This window comes from Dermacentor albipictus, chromosome 10, assembly GCF_038994185.2.
Source record: "Dermacentor albipictus isolate Rhodes 1998 colony chromosome 10, USDA_Dalb.pri_finalv2, whole genome shotgun sequence".
Classification (NCBI taxonomy): Eukaryota; Metazoa; Arthropoda; class Arachnida; order Ixodida; family Ixodidae; genus Dermacentor; species Dermacentor albipictus.
Window position 1 is genome coordinate 18,811,919 of NC_091830.1, and position 18,935 is coordinate 18,830,853.

The window sequence follows — 18,935 nt, forward strand, 5'->3', positions numbered from 1 at the left end:
CTGCAGCCCCAGAGAGGCCAAATTAACAAAAATAGGCTATATTTATTATATTCTACTTTGTAGTTAACAAGCAATGCTGCAAAAGCTACACTAGTACTGCGGTCGCTGTATGCCTACAAGTATTCAAGATATTAAGGATTAGGAGCACAGCACACAATATTTTGGTCACGAATGCAAGGTAGTGTGAAAAGTTGCTCTAACAATCCATAGCGTTGCTTGCTATGCATGAAACAGAATGCATTGTACTGAAGCAATGAAAACATAGCAGTAGTGACCAGCGATTGAGGTGCTGAAAATGTGGGATGCTGTGCTGATGAAAAACTGAAAGCATGAGTACAAGGCTATTCCTACTCCTCGCTCTCAAGAGCAGTTCTTTACAAAGTTGCTGCTTGAAAAGAATAACTCCTGGCCAGCATACATACACAAAATGGAAAGATTGGGATAAAGATTCACAATCGCTTGAAAGCTGCTGTATATCTGCCACATGGGCAGAGCTCCGCACCCCCACTATCAGCCGGTTCCTACACAGTAACTATACGCATCAAAATTTCACTGCTCATGTCACTGATCGACTGAGCTAATTCCTTTTGTTCTCCAGTGTACCTCAGGCAAGTCTACATCACACAGCACTTGAAGCGCAAGGTGAACCTGCTGTGCAATACAATAAATTCTGCTAACTAAGATGCAAAATATGGTTAGCTTAGTCGCAAGCAAAATCGAATTGGTAACCAGAGACGGACTGAGCAACAGCCTCCCATTCATAATAAGAAGTCAAGACAAAGCAGGTAAAACAAAGCTAGGAAACTTCAAGGGACCCTGCAATACTTCAGTAGCATGGAAAATAAACTGTATGGAGCGGTTCACAATGTTCTCACGAACAAATGTGACAAATGTTTTTCCAGTATACACAGCACAAAACTTACCGTTTTCACTGATGAGCTACTTACCTGTTACCATTATGTAATCTAGCATTGTGTCTATCTCTGCTTTGAAGTCACTGATAGATAACTTGGACAGCTTCGCAACACTGTTACTGGCCCCGCAGACTTAACTATAGGAACGAACAAAATTCTGGATTCCTATAATAATAAGGACTCTGCCTGTGTGACTGACCGAGTGTCAATTTGGCCCCCCGAGTTCAGCAGAACTATATTGTTTTGACATATCACCAGATTTTCTTTCTACGTGATCACTGGCATGGCCGTCGGCCACGTTGCCAGTGCCTTTTACGAAACTTAAGCTAGCAAAGGCTAGTGAATCCTGTAGTCACCAAGGGCACCCAAATTTTTAGACAAGCTAAGCCAACTTATTATGTTGTAAAGGCTGCATTCACAAAGCTTCTGATTTGTTGTGTAAATTCCTGGTGCCCAGCATTTGTTGATTTACTGTTAAATGCTTATGCTGTTTCAGGCAATCTTATTGTTTCATTTTGTATGCACTGCAACCCAATCTACACTAAAGCAGAAGTTGGTTACAAAATAATAAAACAATAAATTGTGCATACTAGTACAAGTGTTCGATGGCTGCTAGAAATTCATTTAAAGGCAATTCACAAACATTTCTAGGCAAGGCATTCTACCACTGAATGGTATGGGGAAATAAACTTTATATAAATATGTTTGTATGAGAAGTATATGGTATAATATTGAGATAATGGTACTGTCCAGTTCCTGAAGGGTGCAGAAAAAAAGTAATATAGTCAGGTGAAGTGCACTGTGGTGAATTTACAAAATTGTGCAAAAATTTCAAACATTCGATGTGACGACGTTCCCGAAGTATGGTTAGATACAAGTCTGGAAGATTTGAAGAAGGTGAGAAATTTCTTATGATCGCGGCAGATAAATCTAACTCCTTCTTGTACTGATTCCAACACCTTTATCTCATTTTTCAAAGGATTCCAGATGATTGAGGCATACTATTAAATCGGACGGATAAGAGTTTGTTGTGTTTTGGGGCAGAACTTAGCTGTAGATAACCAATTGATTGCTTTGATTGATACAAAGAATTAAATTATGGGGTTTTACGTGCCAAAACCACTTTCTGATTATGAGGCACGCCGTAGTGGGGGACTCCGGAAATTTCGACCACCTGGGGTTCTTTTACGTGCACCTAAATCTATGTACACGGGTGATTTCGCATTTAGCCCCCATTGAAATGCGGCCGCCGTGGCCGGGATTCGATCCCGCACTCAGGTCTCTCCTCAAATCCACGTATTAATCTTTTACAAAGAATTATTGTCACGGATAATCGTCAAGCAGCTCCAAGTGGAGCCAAATCCACTCTCGATGTCTGCGCCAACAAGGATGGCGATGAAGTGCTGGGCAATGACTGTCACAAAAAAACACACAAACATTCCACTACTTGAACGCAGTTGACCTCTTTTTAGGTTGCCAGATGGAAATTCAATGCATACGTTGTTGACCACATCTTGGCTATCTGACCAGGTCAAACGCAAGCATACCTACATAGGTAAGCAATGTAGTGACAAGCTTTTGTGTCAATTTCTGGATAATGTCACTTATTTTCTGGCAAATCTGATATTTCAGACGTTTTAGCCACCTAAGTACGAATTATTGATTAGAGACTGCATTGTAGAAGGGCAATTAACTAACAGCTCAACTTACTAAAAAGCGACAGCTATATTTTCTTCTTTTGTCCATTTTCATGGTCGGTGGCGGTCGATGATCAGATGTCAAACTTGCAATACCAAGGTACTGAGGGAAAGGGCATGTGCTCTCACACCACTGAGTTGCAATGGAAGCAGGAGGGAGGAACTGTCCCTCACTAGTTAGTTGGTTTGTTCGCTTGTTCAGGCTAACAGCTTACACTGACAACTGTCATCGATGGTTTCTGCTCAATTTTTCCTCTTTAGTGTCCCTTTACTACCAGACACATTTTGCATCACTGTTACGGATTGTTGCAGCCCCTTCAGTGTTCTCAGAGGCTTACCAGCGTCCACCTTGTTGACGTCAAAGATCCGGAGTGACTTGTCGTTGCTTCCCGTCAGCAGCTTGTTGCCGTCGGGGTCGAAGTCCACGGAACGCACTATGTGGGGATGAGAAAAGGTGTGGAGCTCCTCCCCGGCCACTGCGTTCCACAGCTGCGGAGCAAAATCGGTGAACCAGAGCTACCATGAAACTGCCAACTTATCCAACAAAAAGTCTTATCTTTCTTAGAGCAGCGTGAAACATCTGCCAGGAAAAGCCTAGGTTCTATATAAAATCCAAGTCCAACAGGACTGTGCCTCACACATCGTTCACTGTTTCGAGGGAAAACATGCAAGAGGGGTCACTAAAGCAGTCGCCACTGGGTCCCCATAGGTACAGTCAACAGCAAAAGTTTACGGGATGCGGTTTCCCCTTCAAATGTGAATTTCTGCAATGTTAAGGTATGACAATTCGTATTTAATGAATCACTGTGCAGGTTACGAAGGCTACTACATGCTGGATCATTTAATACGAGGCTGTGTGATCATGCTTCGCGAGAATTGAGCTTCTTGGCAGATCATGCGTCCCATAAACTTTTGTGGTTGACTGTACATGCATGCTGACTGGTCAAGTACATATTATCTGGCAAAATTCAATTTCAGGTTCGAAATAAAATTTTGTGCCCACTGAAATGTGTAGGTGCTGGCTGGAACCTTTGATCCAGAACAAAATTACCGAAAAAATTCTAATTAACCAGAATCAAATTAACTGAAACCTACTGTATTCCGAGTGGTGCCACGCCACACTTTTCACAGTGTGATACAGAAAATATCTGCACGGGACCATGCAGTGCAGCACACATGGTGGTCCTTTGCTTTTTTCGTATTAACCCACAGAGGCATAAACTGCTGCTAAGGCCACTTCGCCACATGGCAACAGCTCCTTCAGATTAACTACTGCGTAATAATTAGCAAACAGGCAAGGCAGCTGTTCAAGGATGCCAGTGGGATCTCACCACTGGTGCTGAGAACTGATGTGTTTAACTTTCTGTTTAACTTTTACGAGCTATCACACTGTTTGAATGCCTGCCTTGCCCTACTATGCTTCCTTTAGAGCACCTTTAATGCACCTTTAACACCTTGCACCTCTTCTGGACCTCTGCACCTTTAACAAAGCACCACATATAATGAAACATATTTCCGGTCCCGATGTAACGAGAACGTACGGTATAATAACTTCAGAGGAAACTGTCTCTCTGGTTTTTCAATGTAGAGAATTTAAAACAAAATTATCTAAATGCGCCTCCCGGACACAGCCAAGTATACTGACGAGTACATAGACTCATACTTGCCCCACACACATTTCACAGGTGTGAGACAGAGAACTGAATGAGTGACCAAGGGTGTGTCAATGGACATGAATATGAACCCGAGTTTTACTGTTGGCGAGTGTGGAGTTATGTGCCAGAAACTTCAAATGGAAGCGATTATGAAGGCAAGCAAGAACTGGCATGAGGAGGTGCGAGCACTTGAGTGCGAGGGAGCACATAACCTGCAGAAATATTGATGAGTCAGTGTCCCCTTACTTTCCTGACCTAAAGCTTGCTCATAATCAGCCTGCAGAACCCGGAGGGCAATGACACCTACCTTGGCAGTAAAGTCAGCTGCACCGGTGGCAGCCCTGGAGGCGTCCCTGTTGAGAGCAACGCCCCAGACGGCGCCTTTGTGTCCGACGAACGTCCCAATCCAGTCTCCAGTGTCTCCCTGCCTGAGCATGGGCTTCCCATCTGAGCAGCAGAAACAAACATATAGAATAAGTAAAGCTGTCAGCACAGCATTGTAAGTGACCCTGATATACTTGCAAATTAAAGTACTTTTATCCTCAGAATCCTTTAAGGCGCAACAAAAAGTTGAGAGTGGTGCCTTGTCTTGTCGTTTCTCATTTTTTCTGTTTTGCTTTAAAAGGGCAGAAGATAATAGTTGACCAACTAGCCTGCTCACCTGCCCATCTTATGACTTTTAGAATGATTAATGGTTCCATATCTGCACTAAAAGCTCACACTACTGCATTTAAGCATGTGACTAAACGCACCAAAGTATTCAATTTGTCAGCAGCTAGCATAGTAACATTGAGCTTTCCCTTATTTCAAGTGCAACTAAATCCACGAGATCAGTGTTTGCTAAGGTGGGTGACCTCATGAGGTTCTGACCTGAAGCTCACAATGTGTGGTGAGGCTGAGGTAAAGTTAGAAACTGTCACGACATCCAGTGTTGTGGCCGAAGGTTTTCATGGCTGCTTCGACGTATTACAGCTCCTCCTGAGCAAACTGAGTCAGCTGTGCTTAATAAAACTGAAAGTTGGGCCAGTTGGTAAGGTCTCGCTATCGAACTGCAAAGAGCACAAAAGACGAAGGATGTAGGCAAAGCGCTTGTTTGTTAACCCTGCTTATGTCCTTTGTGCACACAGTAGCTCAACAGTGTTTAGTAGATTTTCTTTTGATGTAAACTCTTACATTGTTACAAAGACATTCAGGTCTAGTTTACATAAGCCACAAGATGCTTTAACAGAGAAAATTTTGCAGTTTTACCAAGAAAAAATGTTCGTGAACCAGTACTTTATTTTACTATATTAGGGCTTTGAGCCTCTTGCATCAGAGGCACTTGAACAGGTTTACATGGGTTTATGGACTGAAAATACAAACAGCTAGGTACATCCAACATTGAGTACTCTACCTAAATAATGAGCTTGAGATGACGCCAAGGTGAGGTATCCCAAGAGTACTTCGTCATGGAATGAGATTGAATGAGTTCGTTAAATCTGATTTGAGAATGATGTGAGGTCAAGCCTTGCAAGGTTGTTTGCCCACCTTTGGTCAGTGGTGGGTCAATGCAACAATCATTGCATAGTGCGATGCCAGCAGAGCACAAAATATACAAGTTAGTCTGAACACAGGTAAAACCACTAATGTTCATTGCTGCTGACAATTCCCAGCTGTACTTCTACTAGTGCCAGCAGTCAACCGAGCAACAAAGTTGCACATTTGAGGAAGCCATTGCAGCACAAATAAAACAAAACGCAAAGAACAGAAGGCTGGACACCACATGCGCTATTAGTCTAGTGTTCTTTGTTCTTGTTTCATTTCTGTTACAATGGCTTCACCAAATACCAACCAAGCTTGACCAAGAACAAGTCATCTTAAAGGTTGCATACGGTCCTCTCACAAGACACGAAACAATATGTTGCCTGAAAACTTGTGAAAGGCAAGGATAACCAGATAACTAGGGAGAAGGCCTGTTCAGCTTGGTCTAGGAGGGCTGCGCAAGTTGTTAGCCTCCAGACGCAATATATCGATTGAAATTATTCGAGCACAGTGCCCACTCACGCTCTTGCATAAATGAAGTTCCGAGACCAGCCTTGAATCTTACTCGAAAGACAGTCACAGGCGGTTAGCATTATGATGCGAACAGATGTGCACTGGCAAAGTGATGGATGCACCCAGGATGACAAGCATTTCCCTGTCTGCGGCTTGTAAATTCTCCGGCAGGAAAATGAAACAATTACTTAGCCTGGAAAAGAGAAACTCAATATGCCACCATCAAAGATACCAGCCACCAGGGGGGTATTACATTCAAAGCAGTTTAACGGCGGCGAACTTGCTGGCAATGCTCAATAACTAAGGAGATTCTCAGATGACGATGCTGAGACCTACAGGACAAGAACGCCATCCGAATACTGTACTACGTCCATAAACACGTTTCGTAACAGAAAATGACAAAGACGCAGCAAACGTGGGCCGATACGGCTATGAAGATTACAAGCACCAAGGCAACGTACAGTGAAATTTCCACAGCGAACTTCTTGCGCACCCTACGATCTGTCATGACTGTCACCCGTTAAACTACAGCAGCGACCAATTTTTAACCATTGCAAGCACGGGCGACAGCCTCGGCTCCGGTTTGTTTGCTGGAGTGTACGAAATTCTTTTGTTCAGGCACAGAGTAGGAACGTTAACAGCAACCGTAATCCCTCCTCGGAGCCGGCATGCCGGTAGTAGGGTGGCAAATAGACGCACCGGACCTACGCAGCTACGACCACGAGACAGTGGACACCCACGTATGACCCCGACATCGCCAGGGTCGCAGTGCGACCTCCTCATTAGAAGAAAAATACAAATCCATTCAAACAGTCTTAGACAGCAAAGGCTCAACCGTGAAAGCAACGTTTCGAGGCGAGCACATGGAACGCCGAATGAAAGAATCGCGATACGCCTCGCATGTTGACACGTCGCTCCGAGCTGCCACTCGCTATATGGATACACTTCGCGGTACACCAGGCGCGCTCACCTTTGCATGCCGAGATTAGGTAGTAGGCGCCCGTCGAGGATAACTTTGAGAAACACAGGTCCACCACGGGCCGGGTATGACCCGAACAAGTGAGCGGCGTTTGCCTCAAGCCGGCCATTTTTCGAATGCCGCCGGAAGCTGAATGCACATCGTGCGAGCAGCTGACTTCCGCTACACGGCAAAACATCACCACCGTCCACTAGATGGAGACACCGACACAGATGTCGGCGTGTCGGCAGCGACGGTATCGCGTAGAAGTTGTGTTCCATTCCGCATGATTCACGTTGCATGCCGCTGTATTTTGGCTTGCGAGAATGGCGATGATATCAATAAACATTTATTTTTGCTCGTTAAACGCTTGCACTGCGCTACGATGACGTCTCATGGCTCTGTGAACGCCGCTGACCTAAGGGGGGTCGAAGCATTCAGGGCCGTTTTCGCTTCAGTGGAATAACTGAGAGCAAATTTCAGCATTGTGCATTGCAAAACCTAGGCACTCACAAAAAAAAAAACTATCTCTTTTCTATGCCTAATATAAAATTATCTTTTGTTCATGCCGTACAACGTGTTTAATTTTCAACATGAACAGCTGCCGAAATAGCTCAGTTGGGAGAGCGTTAGACTGAAGATCTAAAGGTCCCTGGTTCGATCCCGGGTTTCGGCATAAAAAATTCTTTTGCTTCTGCATTTTTTTTTTTCCATTTTGTAAATGATATGAACTCGAATTGGATTGTGTCCATTACCGTTGCAAAACTGCGCCCTAAATTATGAGACACACCCAAGTGGAGGGATGCGGATGCATTTTGGCCCCATGAAATACAGCCGCCGCCATACGCGTGAATTAACGGGTGACTTTGTGCTCAGCAGGCCACGGCAGCCAGTGACGCACCAACTATTTCTCGAGGGTGCATGTGTGTGGAGGGGTATATATATATATTAGGGGTGTGCGAATATTGAAATTTTCGAATACGAATCGAATACGAATAAGGCGAAAAACTGTCTTCGAATATCGAATCGAATATCGAATATATGTGTCCTATTAAAAAATTGCGAAACGAGGTAACAATAGCTTTATTACCCTTTTAAAAATAATATTGCATTTTTACGAGGCTGCTTCAGGTTAAAGAGGCCCTCATTCTAGGTAATGCACTCAGGTAATGTAAGGTAATGCTCTGTCAGGTAAGCGCTTGTTGCAGGTTATCGCGAAGGAAAATTGACTGCTCAACATGTTCAGAAAGTAAAGGCTCTCTATGCACTGTGACAACATTGGTCCAGGTAACATTTTCTAGGTGCATATTTTATTGCGCATACTTACAAAGCCCGAAAGTACATCATATATTCTTATAAAAGAGCCCTGGAATAAAGCTTGGTAAAAAAAAGTCGAAACTGATCATGTCTCACGGGCCTGATGCAGATAGACTGGAACAGAGCGTACACATTCATAGTAAGGTTCGTTACAGCACTTAAGATCACAGTGCTGTAAGGCTGTGTCGTCTTTTTGTACTTTCTTTTGTCCTTGTTTTGTGTTGCGCTGTAACGAACCTTACTGTGAATCCCAACCAACTGGCCCAACTTGCCATCTTGATGCAGAGCATACAGATAATGAGCGGATCATGTGAAGCTCTCAGTGAATAAACATGTTCTTAGGAGAATGTGGAGCAAGCGTATAATTCGTTAATGGCTAAATTATTCACAGTCTGTCCGAATATATTCGCCGTTTCGACCATTATTCGGCCATCCTCGAATATTCGGGAATTTACGAATATGCATTTCTCGAATCGAATACGCTTCGAATAAGGAAAATATTCGATTCGTATTCGAAATTTCGAATATTCGCACACCCCTAATATATATATAATAGCATAAGAAGCCAACAAACAAAGACACCAAGGACGACACAGGGGAAATTACTTGTACTTACTGATTGAATTACAGAAATGATAAATTAAAGGAAATGAAAGTGAATGAAAACCCAATGGGCATTGAAACTCCCTCGGACGTCCGGATAAGATCCCGACGTCCAAGTCCTACAGCAGTCGTCCTGGGGACATCCAGTGGATATCATTATCGGACTAACTTTAACATCCACTTCTTATCCTCCTGCGGACATCCTTAGGTCATTCGTGCTGGACATTTCGCCAATATCCTGAGCATGACTTTGTTCGGATTTGAGTGACGAACTGCTCCCTTGCTGAGCATTTCTGCGCTTGCAAATACCAACGTAGAACCGACCTCGAGTTCATTCAAGCTATAGCCACAGCTAACTTTGTTCAATAGAGGCATCAACGTTTGTCGGCGAAATATCAACGAGTCTTCAAACATGCGGCATAAAATAAACCACATTCGATCTAATTCTACCCGCCCATGGGATTTCCTTCTTCTGGTGGAGAGCATACAGGTACCCACGGAGGCAGGTTAGTGGACTGGTTCTAATTATAACGAACAGCGTGATCGTAAAAGGTACGTGCATGCACATGTGACCGCCTCATTATTATTACTTGCAGAGCCACAGAATGATTTCTGTGCTTACAGTGCTCACGCGTTATCACGCATATCCTTTGTGAGCCATCACGCTCGCCAGGCATCGATGTGACCAGAGATCAACTGCGCCATTGTATAGTTGACGTCCATTCACGACGCTTTTCAAATAATAATAATTAACAGCAGCCACACATTTGGAAGCTTCATAAATATTTCGATCTTCTCTAAAGATGCAGAAAACGCGCAGCAAGCATACCCAATACTACCAGCGCAATCTTTTCTGAAGCTTCGCATACCCTGCTTTTTTTTTTTTTTTGCGGGAGGCTATTTCTTTTTATCGTGCGGGCTCTTTCCGGCAATATTTTTGGAAGTGTGCATCGGCAGAATTTCACTGGTGGCATTAACCCTTTCGTGTTTGCATTGATGTTGTGACAGTTAACAACACAATAATTTCCAGTCATTCGAAGAGGCGCCGTCGGAAACAAGAGACGTTTCGCGCGCAGCGCGAGCTAAGCGCGGGCGCGACCTTGACGGGAAGCAGCGAAAACGTACACCTGTGGGAGGTGAAATCATTCCGCCGGGAGAGAAGCGAGCACCATGCGAGTGCTGGCCTCTAGGATGAAACTTGGCCTGCGAAAAAGGCGCGAAGGCGAGCGTTTCGCGCGTTTATTGTTAGTGCGGAGGCGCCATTTTCAGTTGTCACTACGGCTGCGCAAGGTGGTCAAGACTGTTGTTTCTTTCTCCTGAGCTCCTGGCCGGGTTGGCCCCGCAGTAAAGGTAAGATGAAGCGTGCCTGGACTTTATACTGTACTATGTGTTGTCGGTGTGGTCTACAGGCCACATATGCGCAGTAGTTCGCGTGAGCGCCTTTCTTTTAGTCGCATATATGCAAGGAGATGCTGCTGTACGCGATTGCTTGCGGTCGCATATGTTGCTGGGAGCTGCTACTCACTATTAATACGGTGTAGTGCGCGTAAAGTATGCAGAAAGCTCGCAAGAGATTTGCTGAAGAGAAAGCGGCACGGGAGACGAAAAAATCCCTTCAACTTCTCCATTCTGCGTGCACCGGGCAGGAGTGTTCTTCGACCGAGCAGCCGAGCCCCAATACCACTGAACCACTGCTGCGGGCTAGAATACTTGTGACTTTAAAATTCCTTTTCTGGTGTATTGGCTGGAGTAGTGCCTTCATAGACTGCAGTTGATCATTTGATATTGTAACATTATTTGTGCACAATTTTGTGCTTAAATTCATTGTTTTCACAGTTTTCTTCTCCATTGAATGACTGATTTACAATGCTGATATTTATGTCACTTTTCAGATTCTGAGTGACAAAAGGGTGTGAAATAGAAGGCATCAAGGCATCAGTGGGCATTTTGTCTTCACTGAGTACTTCAATGAGTGAAGGGCAGCCAGTCCACTGCAGTCTTTCTTTCTCGCAAGTCATGGCTGCATGCTTCTGAACGGCCTTTTTTGTGTGTATCGATCTTAATAGATTTGCTGTTGAAATGTCTCCTTTCTTGTAGTCCTCTCACTATATTTCTATTATTTTGTAATCGATTCCATTGCAGTATTTTTGTCAGTCTTATGCGGCTACTTCCGTTGCAGTTTGTGTTACCACTAAAGAAAGCTGAACTAGCTGGTAAATGTTGACACTTTTGCATACAGCACAACATGCATAAATGCACAGTACCACTTGTGTGTACTTCCTGTTGTCCATTGTTATGTTACGTGGTATTGTAGGAACCATGCTAAAGTGTAAGCTTACTACTATCTCAATTCAAGTGATGGCTAAGTTCTAGTGTGTTGCAAGGTGAGGCTACGAAACAGTTTGATTACATTTTATTATGCCTCTTTTGTGTTACGATGTGGCCGTGAGTCGGAAAGGCTGCACTATATTGAGCAGTACTGCATGAGGACTCCAGTTTCAGTATATATCAACCGTTCCGTTCATTGCTATTTACTTCTTTTCCTCAGGAAGAGGTGGCAGGGCTACTAGCATGTAGCAAGTCAATGCTACACATATTTCACATTTAACCATTCTGTGTCACTTCCAGATTTATGTTTATTTGTTACAAACAATAATTTCCTTGATAGTTATTTCACTGTGAAGTATTTATCATTTATGCTGGTCTTTGCTGGCGGCAAAAAGTCTGCTCTCTTCTAGTCGTTTTACTTTTATGTGTAGCGTTGTATTTGTTTTCTTGCTGTCAGCCCAGAGTTTTTATCTAGTACATAGCGAGAATCACTATTTCAGTTCTTATTTGCATTTTGTTTTACTGTGACTTACTTTTTCGAGAAGAAACAGTATTTTATTTGTAGTGCATTGCAAGTTTGTCACATTTCAGCTACTGTTTGCATAGTTTTGTCCATATGCATGTGTAAACCAAGGAGGGATCATTTGCCGTTTCCAAGGTATTGCTAGAATATGAAAAAAAAAAGGCGAAGTCCAGATAATTTATGTCTCAGCTGTGTGTTATTTTAGGTGTGAGGATTGCTAGTACCTTTATGTTCATTGTATACTCATTACTGAATGTAGTGAAACGCGATAGCGTACTGATCGCCAATTTTTTTTTCGGGGATAGGAGCCTCACCTCAAGACTCATTCACGCTAATGAAACAGTGAATGCCTGCGCTCTGTTGCTGTCTCGTATACCATGTGGCATTCTGAGCTTTTTTCTCATGCTCCCTGATGTCAAGGTCAAGAATAATCGTACTATAGTGAAAGAAGTGTACCATGCTTTTGAAGTACCCTGAGTGCTACACCTGGCCCTGCCCACCTTGATGTTTCTAAAGATATACATATACTACCGATAGTGGTGCTTAGTAAACACTCTTATATTATGTGATCACATCTCACTCTTGTAGCCCTTGGGGGCTGAAAATTTTAATGTACTGCTGTAAAAGCTGTCACCTGCAGACTTTGTCTTAGTTTGTGCTAATAAGTTGTTGGCTTTTATTATAATGCAGGACTGTCACATATTCTTTCTCTGTATGTTACAGGTTTGCAGTATATCAATTGTCTCGTGACCAGTTCTGTGTTTGAGTACTTGTAACACTTGCATCACTATACCGGCTCTCCATGTATTAAATCGAGTTTTTGTAATTGAAATGAATAAAAATTACTGTGAAATTGATTGTCCATTTTATGTAAACTTAGCTTGCTTTGGAATCTTTGTTCCATGGGTGCAAGCTGTATTTTCATTGGTGCATGTCAGTATACTGCATCATCTTTGCAGCACAGATTCTACACAAAGCCAATGTTTACGCTAACTGTGCTATTCAGCCCATTTAAATAAAAATGAACATCCTGCAGACATCCCTTAATGGTCCACAGTTCGTCGTACGGATGTCTGACGGACGTTTAGCAATGAAAACCTAAACAAATTCTTGCGTCCGAGGAACATCCGTATATCCGTTCTAGACATCCACGGGACACCCCTCGGACTGCCAATTAGTATGCGCCTGCTAGTCCTGTGGATGTCCGCCGTACGCCCTTAGGCGATCTGCGGACGTCCTATGGATGACCAAGATATCCAGAAGTGGTAGTCCAGTAGACGTCCAGAGGAGTTCGAATGCCCATTGGGAAGTTCGTAGTATTAACACGTGCATAAATACCTCAGAAAGTGGATGGGAGAACGGCGCCGCGGTAGCTCAATTGGTAGGGCACCGCACGCGTAATGCGAAAACGTGGGATCGTTGCCCACCTGCGGCAAGTTGTTGTTTCATTCACTTTCACTTCCATAAATATATAATTTCTTTAAAATAACTTATTAAGTACAAGTAATTTCCCTTGTGTTGTCCTTGGTGTCTTTGTTTGTTGGCTTCTTATGCTATTATTAATAAATATCGGGCCCCTCGGTTAACGCCCTTTGTTCTCGTTTATTATATATATATATATATATATATGTGTGTGTGTGTGTGTGTGTGTGGGGGGGGGGCGTGTGTGTGTGTGTGTGTGTGTGTGTATCAGCCACCAAAGTGAACAAAGAGGGAAATTTTACGGTAAACGGTTATTCATGGGGTGTTCGAAGATCGAAATTCCCGAATCGAATACGAGTGTTAGAGAAAAAAAATGATCTCCGAATATCGAATCAAATATCGAAAACGGAGTGCCTGATGAAAGCGTGAGAGGTAGCTAGGGGTGATTTCTCCCTTTCCACATTCCTACACCGAGCGTGTTCAGCATTCGAAGTGCAGCCTTCGCCACAATATCAGCACCGAACACTCTCCTCCTGTCACCTGTCTCCTGTCACACTGTCACTGTCCGTTCATCCCCCAAGTCGACCGACGTTCATCCCGCGAGCCTGGAGGTGAACAAATTCTCTCGCTCTTTCGCTCAAACACTAACGTAACTTTGCAGCTGTATGTGTTACCAAACCGTTAGAAATAAATCAAGCTGTAGTCATTTTGCTGAATTGTTTAACGAATACCCCTCAATGTCTGGCGCGCAACTAAATCAAGTAAAAACAATGCTTTAATTTTTGCGACAGAAACCCAAATAGCCCAAAAGGCGAAACTACTAGATGTTCTTTTGGTGCCAGGTAAAGTGTCACTGTAAATGCGCCAAACAATCAAGAAAAGAATGGATAAAACACTCAGAGACGTAGCAACACCGAGCCATCACAATAATCAAAATAAAAGCATATTTACACTTACTTAGCAAGATTAGCTATAATTCGCCGGTAAGTGGTAAATCGTACGACAACGATGGTAAATACCTATCTATGGGAAAACCAACCGCCCTCTGTCAGTAAATAATTACTTCATTCACCTGGAGAGGGGACTAGGTCTGCCAAACCCAGAAAAGAAGCTCGCGTGTACTAATCATTTGAAGAACCTCAAGCATAAATCAAGACAACAATTTTCAAGAACGTAATCTTGTAGTATATTCTCTAAGCACGCTCATGAAGTACTTCGGCATCGAACAGCACAAGCCCACAGGCAGAAGAAAAAAAAAACCCATCGACATTCTGTGCAAAATTATAACAAACAAATGGGAGAGGTAAGATTGGGAGAGACAATGGGAAGTTCTCCCTACAAAAAAACAAAAAGACTACAGAAGTTCCGCATAACTCCTACCAAAAAAAAATTCCCGAACTGCGCCCCCCCCCCCCCAAAAAAAAAAAACAGCTAGCCGTGCACTCTCCAAAGGCAGCTCAGCCAGGTCAGTCTGGAGGATGGTGCAACAGACATTTGATTAAGCACTAACATTAAATAATTATGGAAACAATTTTTTAGCGATTAGTTACTCTTATCGCAATGTTAGTCATTTGGAAAAGCAGGAATGTAGCAGTAGTAAGTAGAAAAGCCTGAAGGAGCAGCGCGTTCAAAAAACTAGACATTGTGGAACTTCCTGCATGCAAGCGAATCGTCGTTTTTCGACGCCGGCCAAAGGTTGGCACGCTAGTCTTTCCAAAATAAGGGAAGGTAAACTTCAAACGACAGGCATACCTTACTGAATAAAACAAAAACAAACACACTCACGAAAAGAATATGCATAGAATGAAAAAACAAATGTTATTTGCAAAGATTGCGGTACAGATGTTGGATCATTGCATAACGTGATATTGCATGCATACGATTACATGTGGTTGAAATGTGTTCACAAAAAGCTTTAATTTGTGAACTGTCATCTACATAATCATGTGATTTTTGCTGACTGATTTCGGTGGCATGTGTAGTTTTGTCATTGCAGCGGAAGAAATATGACGCTTCTAAAACACACTCATAGTGCTCCGGAGCATTTGGACACGGTAATTCATGGCAAATGCCGCATCTATTCCACGTATCTGGAACTTCGTCATTAGCCATCACCTTCCCCTTATTTTCACGAAATATAAGCATGGTGTCTTGTCCAGTTCCCCGGACACATTGGAGGAGCCAACCACGAGCAGGGTTTACGGTTTGCCGCATCCTAAACTAAACAGGGCTCAGGTACTTACATTACGCTTACTACAGACTGGTACTTATCCTTGCCCACGGAGACTGAACATGTTTTATCCGGAGGCGTATACAGAGCCTTATTGCCAAGATTGTGGTGCTTTAACCACACTCGAACACATGCTCTGGTATTGCGAAAGAATTGAAGACTCGGTCGGCGATCAAGGATGCGTCCAGGTGGGAGGCTGCACTTCGCAGCCCGGACCTGGATGAACAATTTTGCGCTGTCCAGCAGGCTCACGACGTGGCCTTGAGGCTTGGCCTTCCGGTCCCGACGTGGGAGCGGCCCGCTTAGTGGTTAATTATCACTACTTGCAGGACCAAATAAAGTTTTCCATCCATCCATCCACGAGCCTTGTATATAACACACGAAAATCAGAAAACTACGAGGGTTCAGCAATTATTTGCAACTCTTCTACTCAAACCAAGAACGCGAAAGTTTGCTCACGTGTTACACTTAACGTGCTCAATATTTTCATCGAACTTGAAGTTGATGACGTTGCATTTGTTTTGAGGACTTTCGGGAATGCTGCGAATTAGAGCAGTATGACATTCGGGAACACCCGAATCACTAACTTCATGCAAAGGCTGTAAATAAGCTACACACATGAAACGTTTATCGTTTGTCATGCACGGCATTCTTCCTTTTTCAAACAAACTATAAAAGCAGTACCTCACATAGTTCACCAATGATATCGACGAAAACCAACTACCCGCCGCGCAGAACGTATAAAAATTGGCAGAAGACGAGTATTTAATAATTATATTTAAAAAAAGGCAATTAACATAGACACTTCAAACTTGTGGTACACGTCACCCATAAGGTGCCCCCCCCCCCTCCCCCCCGTCCGTCCGTCTCTCAATTTGCTATAAATGTGAAACCTCTGGCATTCCTAGTCTCCTTAGGAAAGCGGGTAAACTTTTTAAGCGTTTCGTATAGGGCATCTGAACAGGCCGGAAAGGAGCATTTGGAAATTTTCATTTAACCCCTAACACACTTGGACCATTAAAATTTTGCCTGCCTATTGCCCACAACATTGCAAACATTTTGCTAAAATGTAAAATTTGTGAAGGATTTAGGTTCTTTTTCTGGAAAGCCTTGAAAAGTGACATACAAGGTTTTTTAGCGTGACTAGTTGCTTTGACAGATGAGCTGTAAAAAAGTTACTAACACTGAAACTGACTGTGCAGATATGCCAAATCATCCGCTATAGAGTTTTTTTTAAATTTAACATATGGCTTCTCAGTGTTCTTGTGTAGAAACAACGGAGCGGCCGTGATATATACATATGTGTATATATATATACATACATATATATATATATATATATATATATATATATATAACGGAAACTTCGTAGCTAACGCAACTTTTTTATGTCGAATGTATTTTTTTTGTTCTATGACATAGCAAGCAAAATATGTTTAGAGAACCAGGGATGTCTCCGGGCGACGCAGTAAGTCTTAATCGACGTCGTCTGTCTGGAAAGAAGGCCACTTCCGGGTGTCATTATACAAGAGCTACGAAATGAAATTACAGGCGCCGATGGATGAGAGCCCGACACTCGCTTAATAGGATGTTTGGCCCTGTTGTCGACTTCTGCCAGGCTTATGAACGACAGGCCTTAAGGGTTATGTGCGTGCGTCTGTCTGTCTGTCTGTCTGTCTGTCTGTCTGTCTGTCTGTCTGTCTGTCTGTCTGTCTGTCTGTCTGTCTGTCTGTCTGTCTGTCTGTCTGTCTGTCTGTCTGTCTGTCTGTCTGTCTGTCTGTACGTACGTACGTACGTATGTATTTATGTACGTATGTATGTATGTATGTACATGTGTGTACGTATGTATGTACATGCATGTGCATGCTTGTTGTGTTTGTGTGTGTGCTTTGTTTCTCTGCGCGTGCGCGATGGAGGCGGGGCCGCCTGGCGGCCTTGTCCGATCTCTGGGGCGTCTGCCCCACCCATGGGTCAGGACGACAAGGATTGTGGCCACATATAGTCGTTTGGCACGCATCGCTGGGTAACGCGTATGCCCCAAATCGCAAGGCTCGATCATTCTACGGCGGAGCAACGGCGACGTTCACACGTCTCGACTGTTGGAGGAGCACGTGGAAACGATTAAGGCAAGTTCTATCCTCGGCTGTGGCAGCAGCGTTCGCGGCCTTATAGAACCACCGGTGGCGCGCTTACGGTGCAGAAGTTTGCCAGGGAAGAAATCAAATATTGTGTGCCGTATAGATCGGTATACAACTACATGCTCTTGATGTGTTCTAATATATAAATAAAAACAAAGCACGTCTAATGCACCAAGATAACATGAAGCTTCCTTGTACGTTTATAGGTATTTTTTGAAATATAGAGAAACGTTCTAATTGGGAGCAAAACTTGTGACAACTGGAGGGTCCTATGCATGAATATATTTTAGCAGGCTATAGCGAGTTGCGTGTTTGTAATTAACACTACCTTGCGATGTTTCCACAAAGTTAGTGGGGCTGGTTTTTGAAGGTGATGCTAGCGGTGTCTGTATTAGCGGCAGTTCCACTGATAACAGAAAAAAAATCCTCGCATACGAATACCAGATGATGTCTTGATTATTAGTCACCTATAATCTAAAATGAAAAACGATACGTGACGTGTTAATAATTTGTAAACACTTAGAAAGTTAAATGTGTGACGAAAGCGCAGTGACGCTTGTGAAGCGTTCCGCATAAACTCGATCGACGCCACCATCGATTGCTTCTGTTATTGCGGCTTCCTGCTTGCTTTGGTCAGGTGTCTCTTAAATTTTACATTTGATATATTTTTCTTATTTGGAATTCAGAAGTAGCTTGTGCATTTACCTTTGGAGGTTGGCGCATGCCGCAAAGGCCAAGCGAAATCAGAACACTAATCACACAAGCTCGCTGCAAGAAAGTGGCTTTATTATATATACAGCATCGATCTTTACATGAAATAAAAGTCACGTGAACGGCGTTTCAGCAGATATATCGATGCTTAACATGCATAACTGTTTATAAGCACAAAAAAAAAGATACTACGTACAGTCCCACCACACACGTCGGCGAACACACAAGCACATCGCAGACACAATCTGTCCGCCGCTGAATGAAGAGATACGTCCAACCACAATATAGAGTCGTCGAAGTCTGGTATGGGGCTCCAGTTCCTACACTTTTGTAGCAGAAGATAGTAGAAGCAGAAGTAGATAGCAGAAGATGTAGCAGAAGACACCACTTCGTTCACAGTATTCA

The 18,935-nt window shown here is 43.3% G+C and overlaps 1 protein-coding gene and 1 non-coding gene across 3 annotated transcripts in view; one reads left to right on the forward strand and one right to left on the reverse strand.

Moving 5' to 3' along the window:
* LOC135911492 (serine-threonine kinase receptor-associated protein-like) overlaps window positions 1-18,935 on the reverse strand; it is a 100,619-nt gene that overhangs the window by 14,649 nt on the left and 67,035 nt on the right. The window contains exons 1-3 of one of the 2 annotated variants that reach the window (XM_065443810.2): window positions 7,271-7,429; window positions 4,574-4,713; window positions 2,950-3,100 (exon numbers count right to left, since the gene is read on the reverse strand). In XM_065443810.2, coding sequence (XP_065299882.1) covers window positions 2,950-3,100; window positions 4,574-4,713; window positions 7,271-7,388 — 409 coding nt within the window. In that variant the 5' untranslated portion in view covers window positions 7,389-7,429. Of the gene's footprint in view, window positions 1-2,949; window positions 3,101-4,573; window positions 4,714-7,270; window positions 7,430-18,935 lie in introns of those variants that run through there. The other variant, XM_065443811.2, reaches the window with a different exon arrangement.
* TRNAF-GAA (transfer RNA phenylalanine (anticodon GAA)) lies at window positions 7,862-7,934 on the forward strand. The gene has a single exon. It is a non-coding gene; the product is annotated as a tRNA-Phe (tRNA).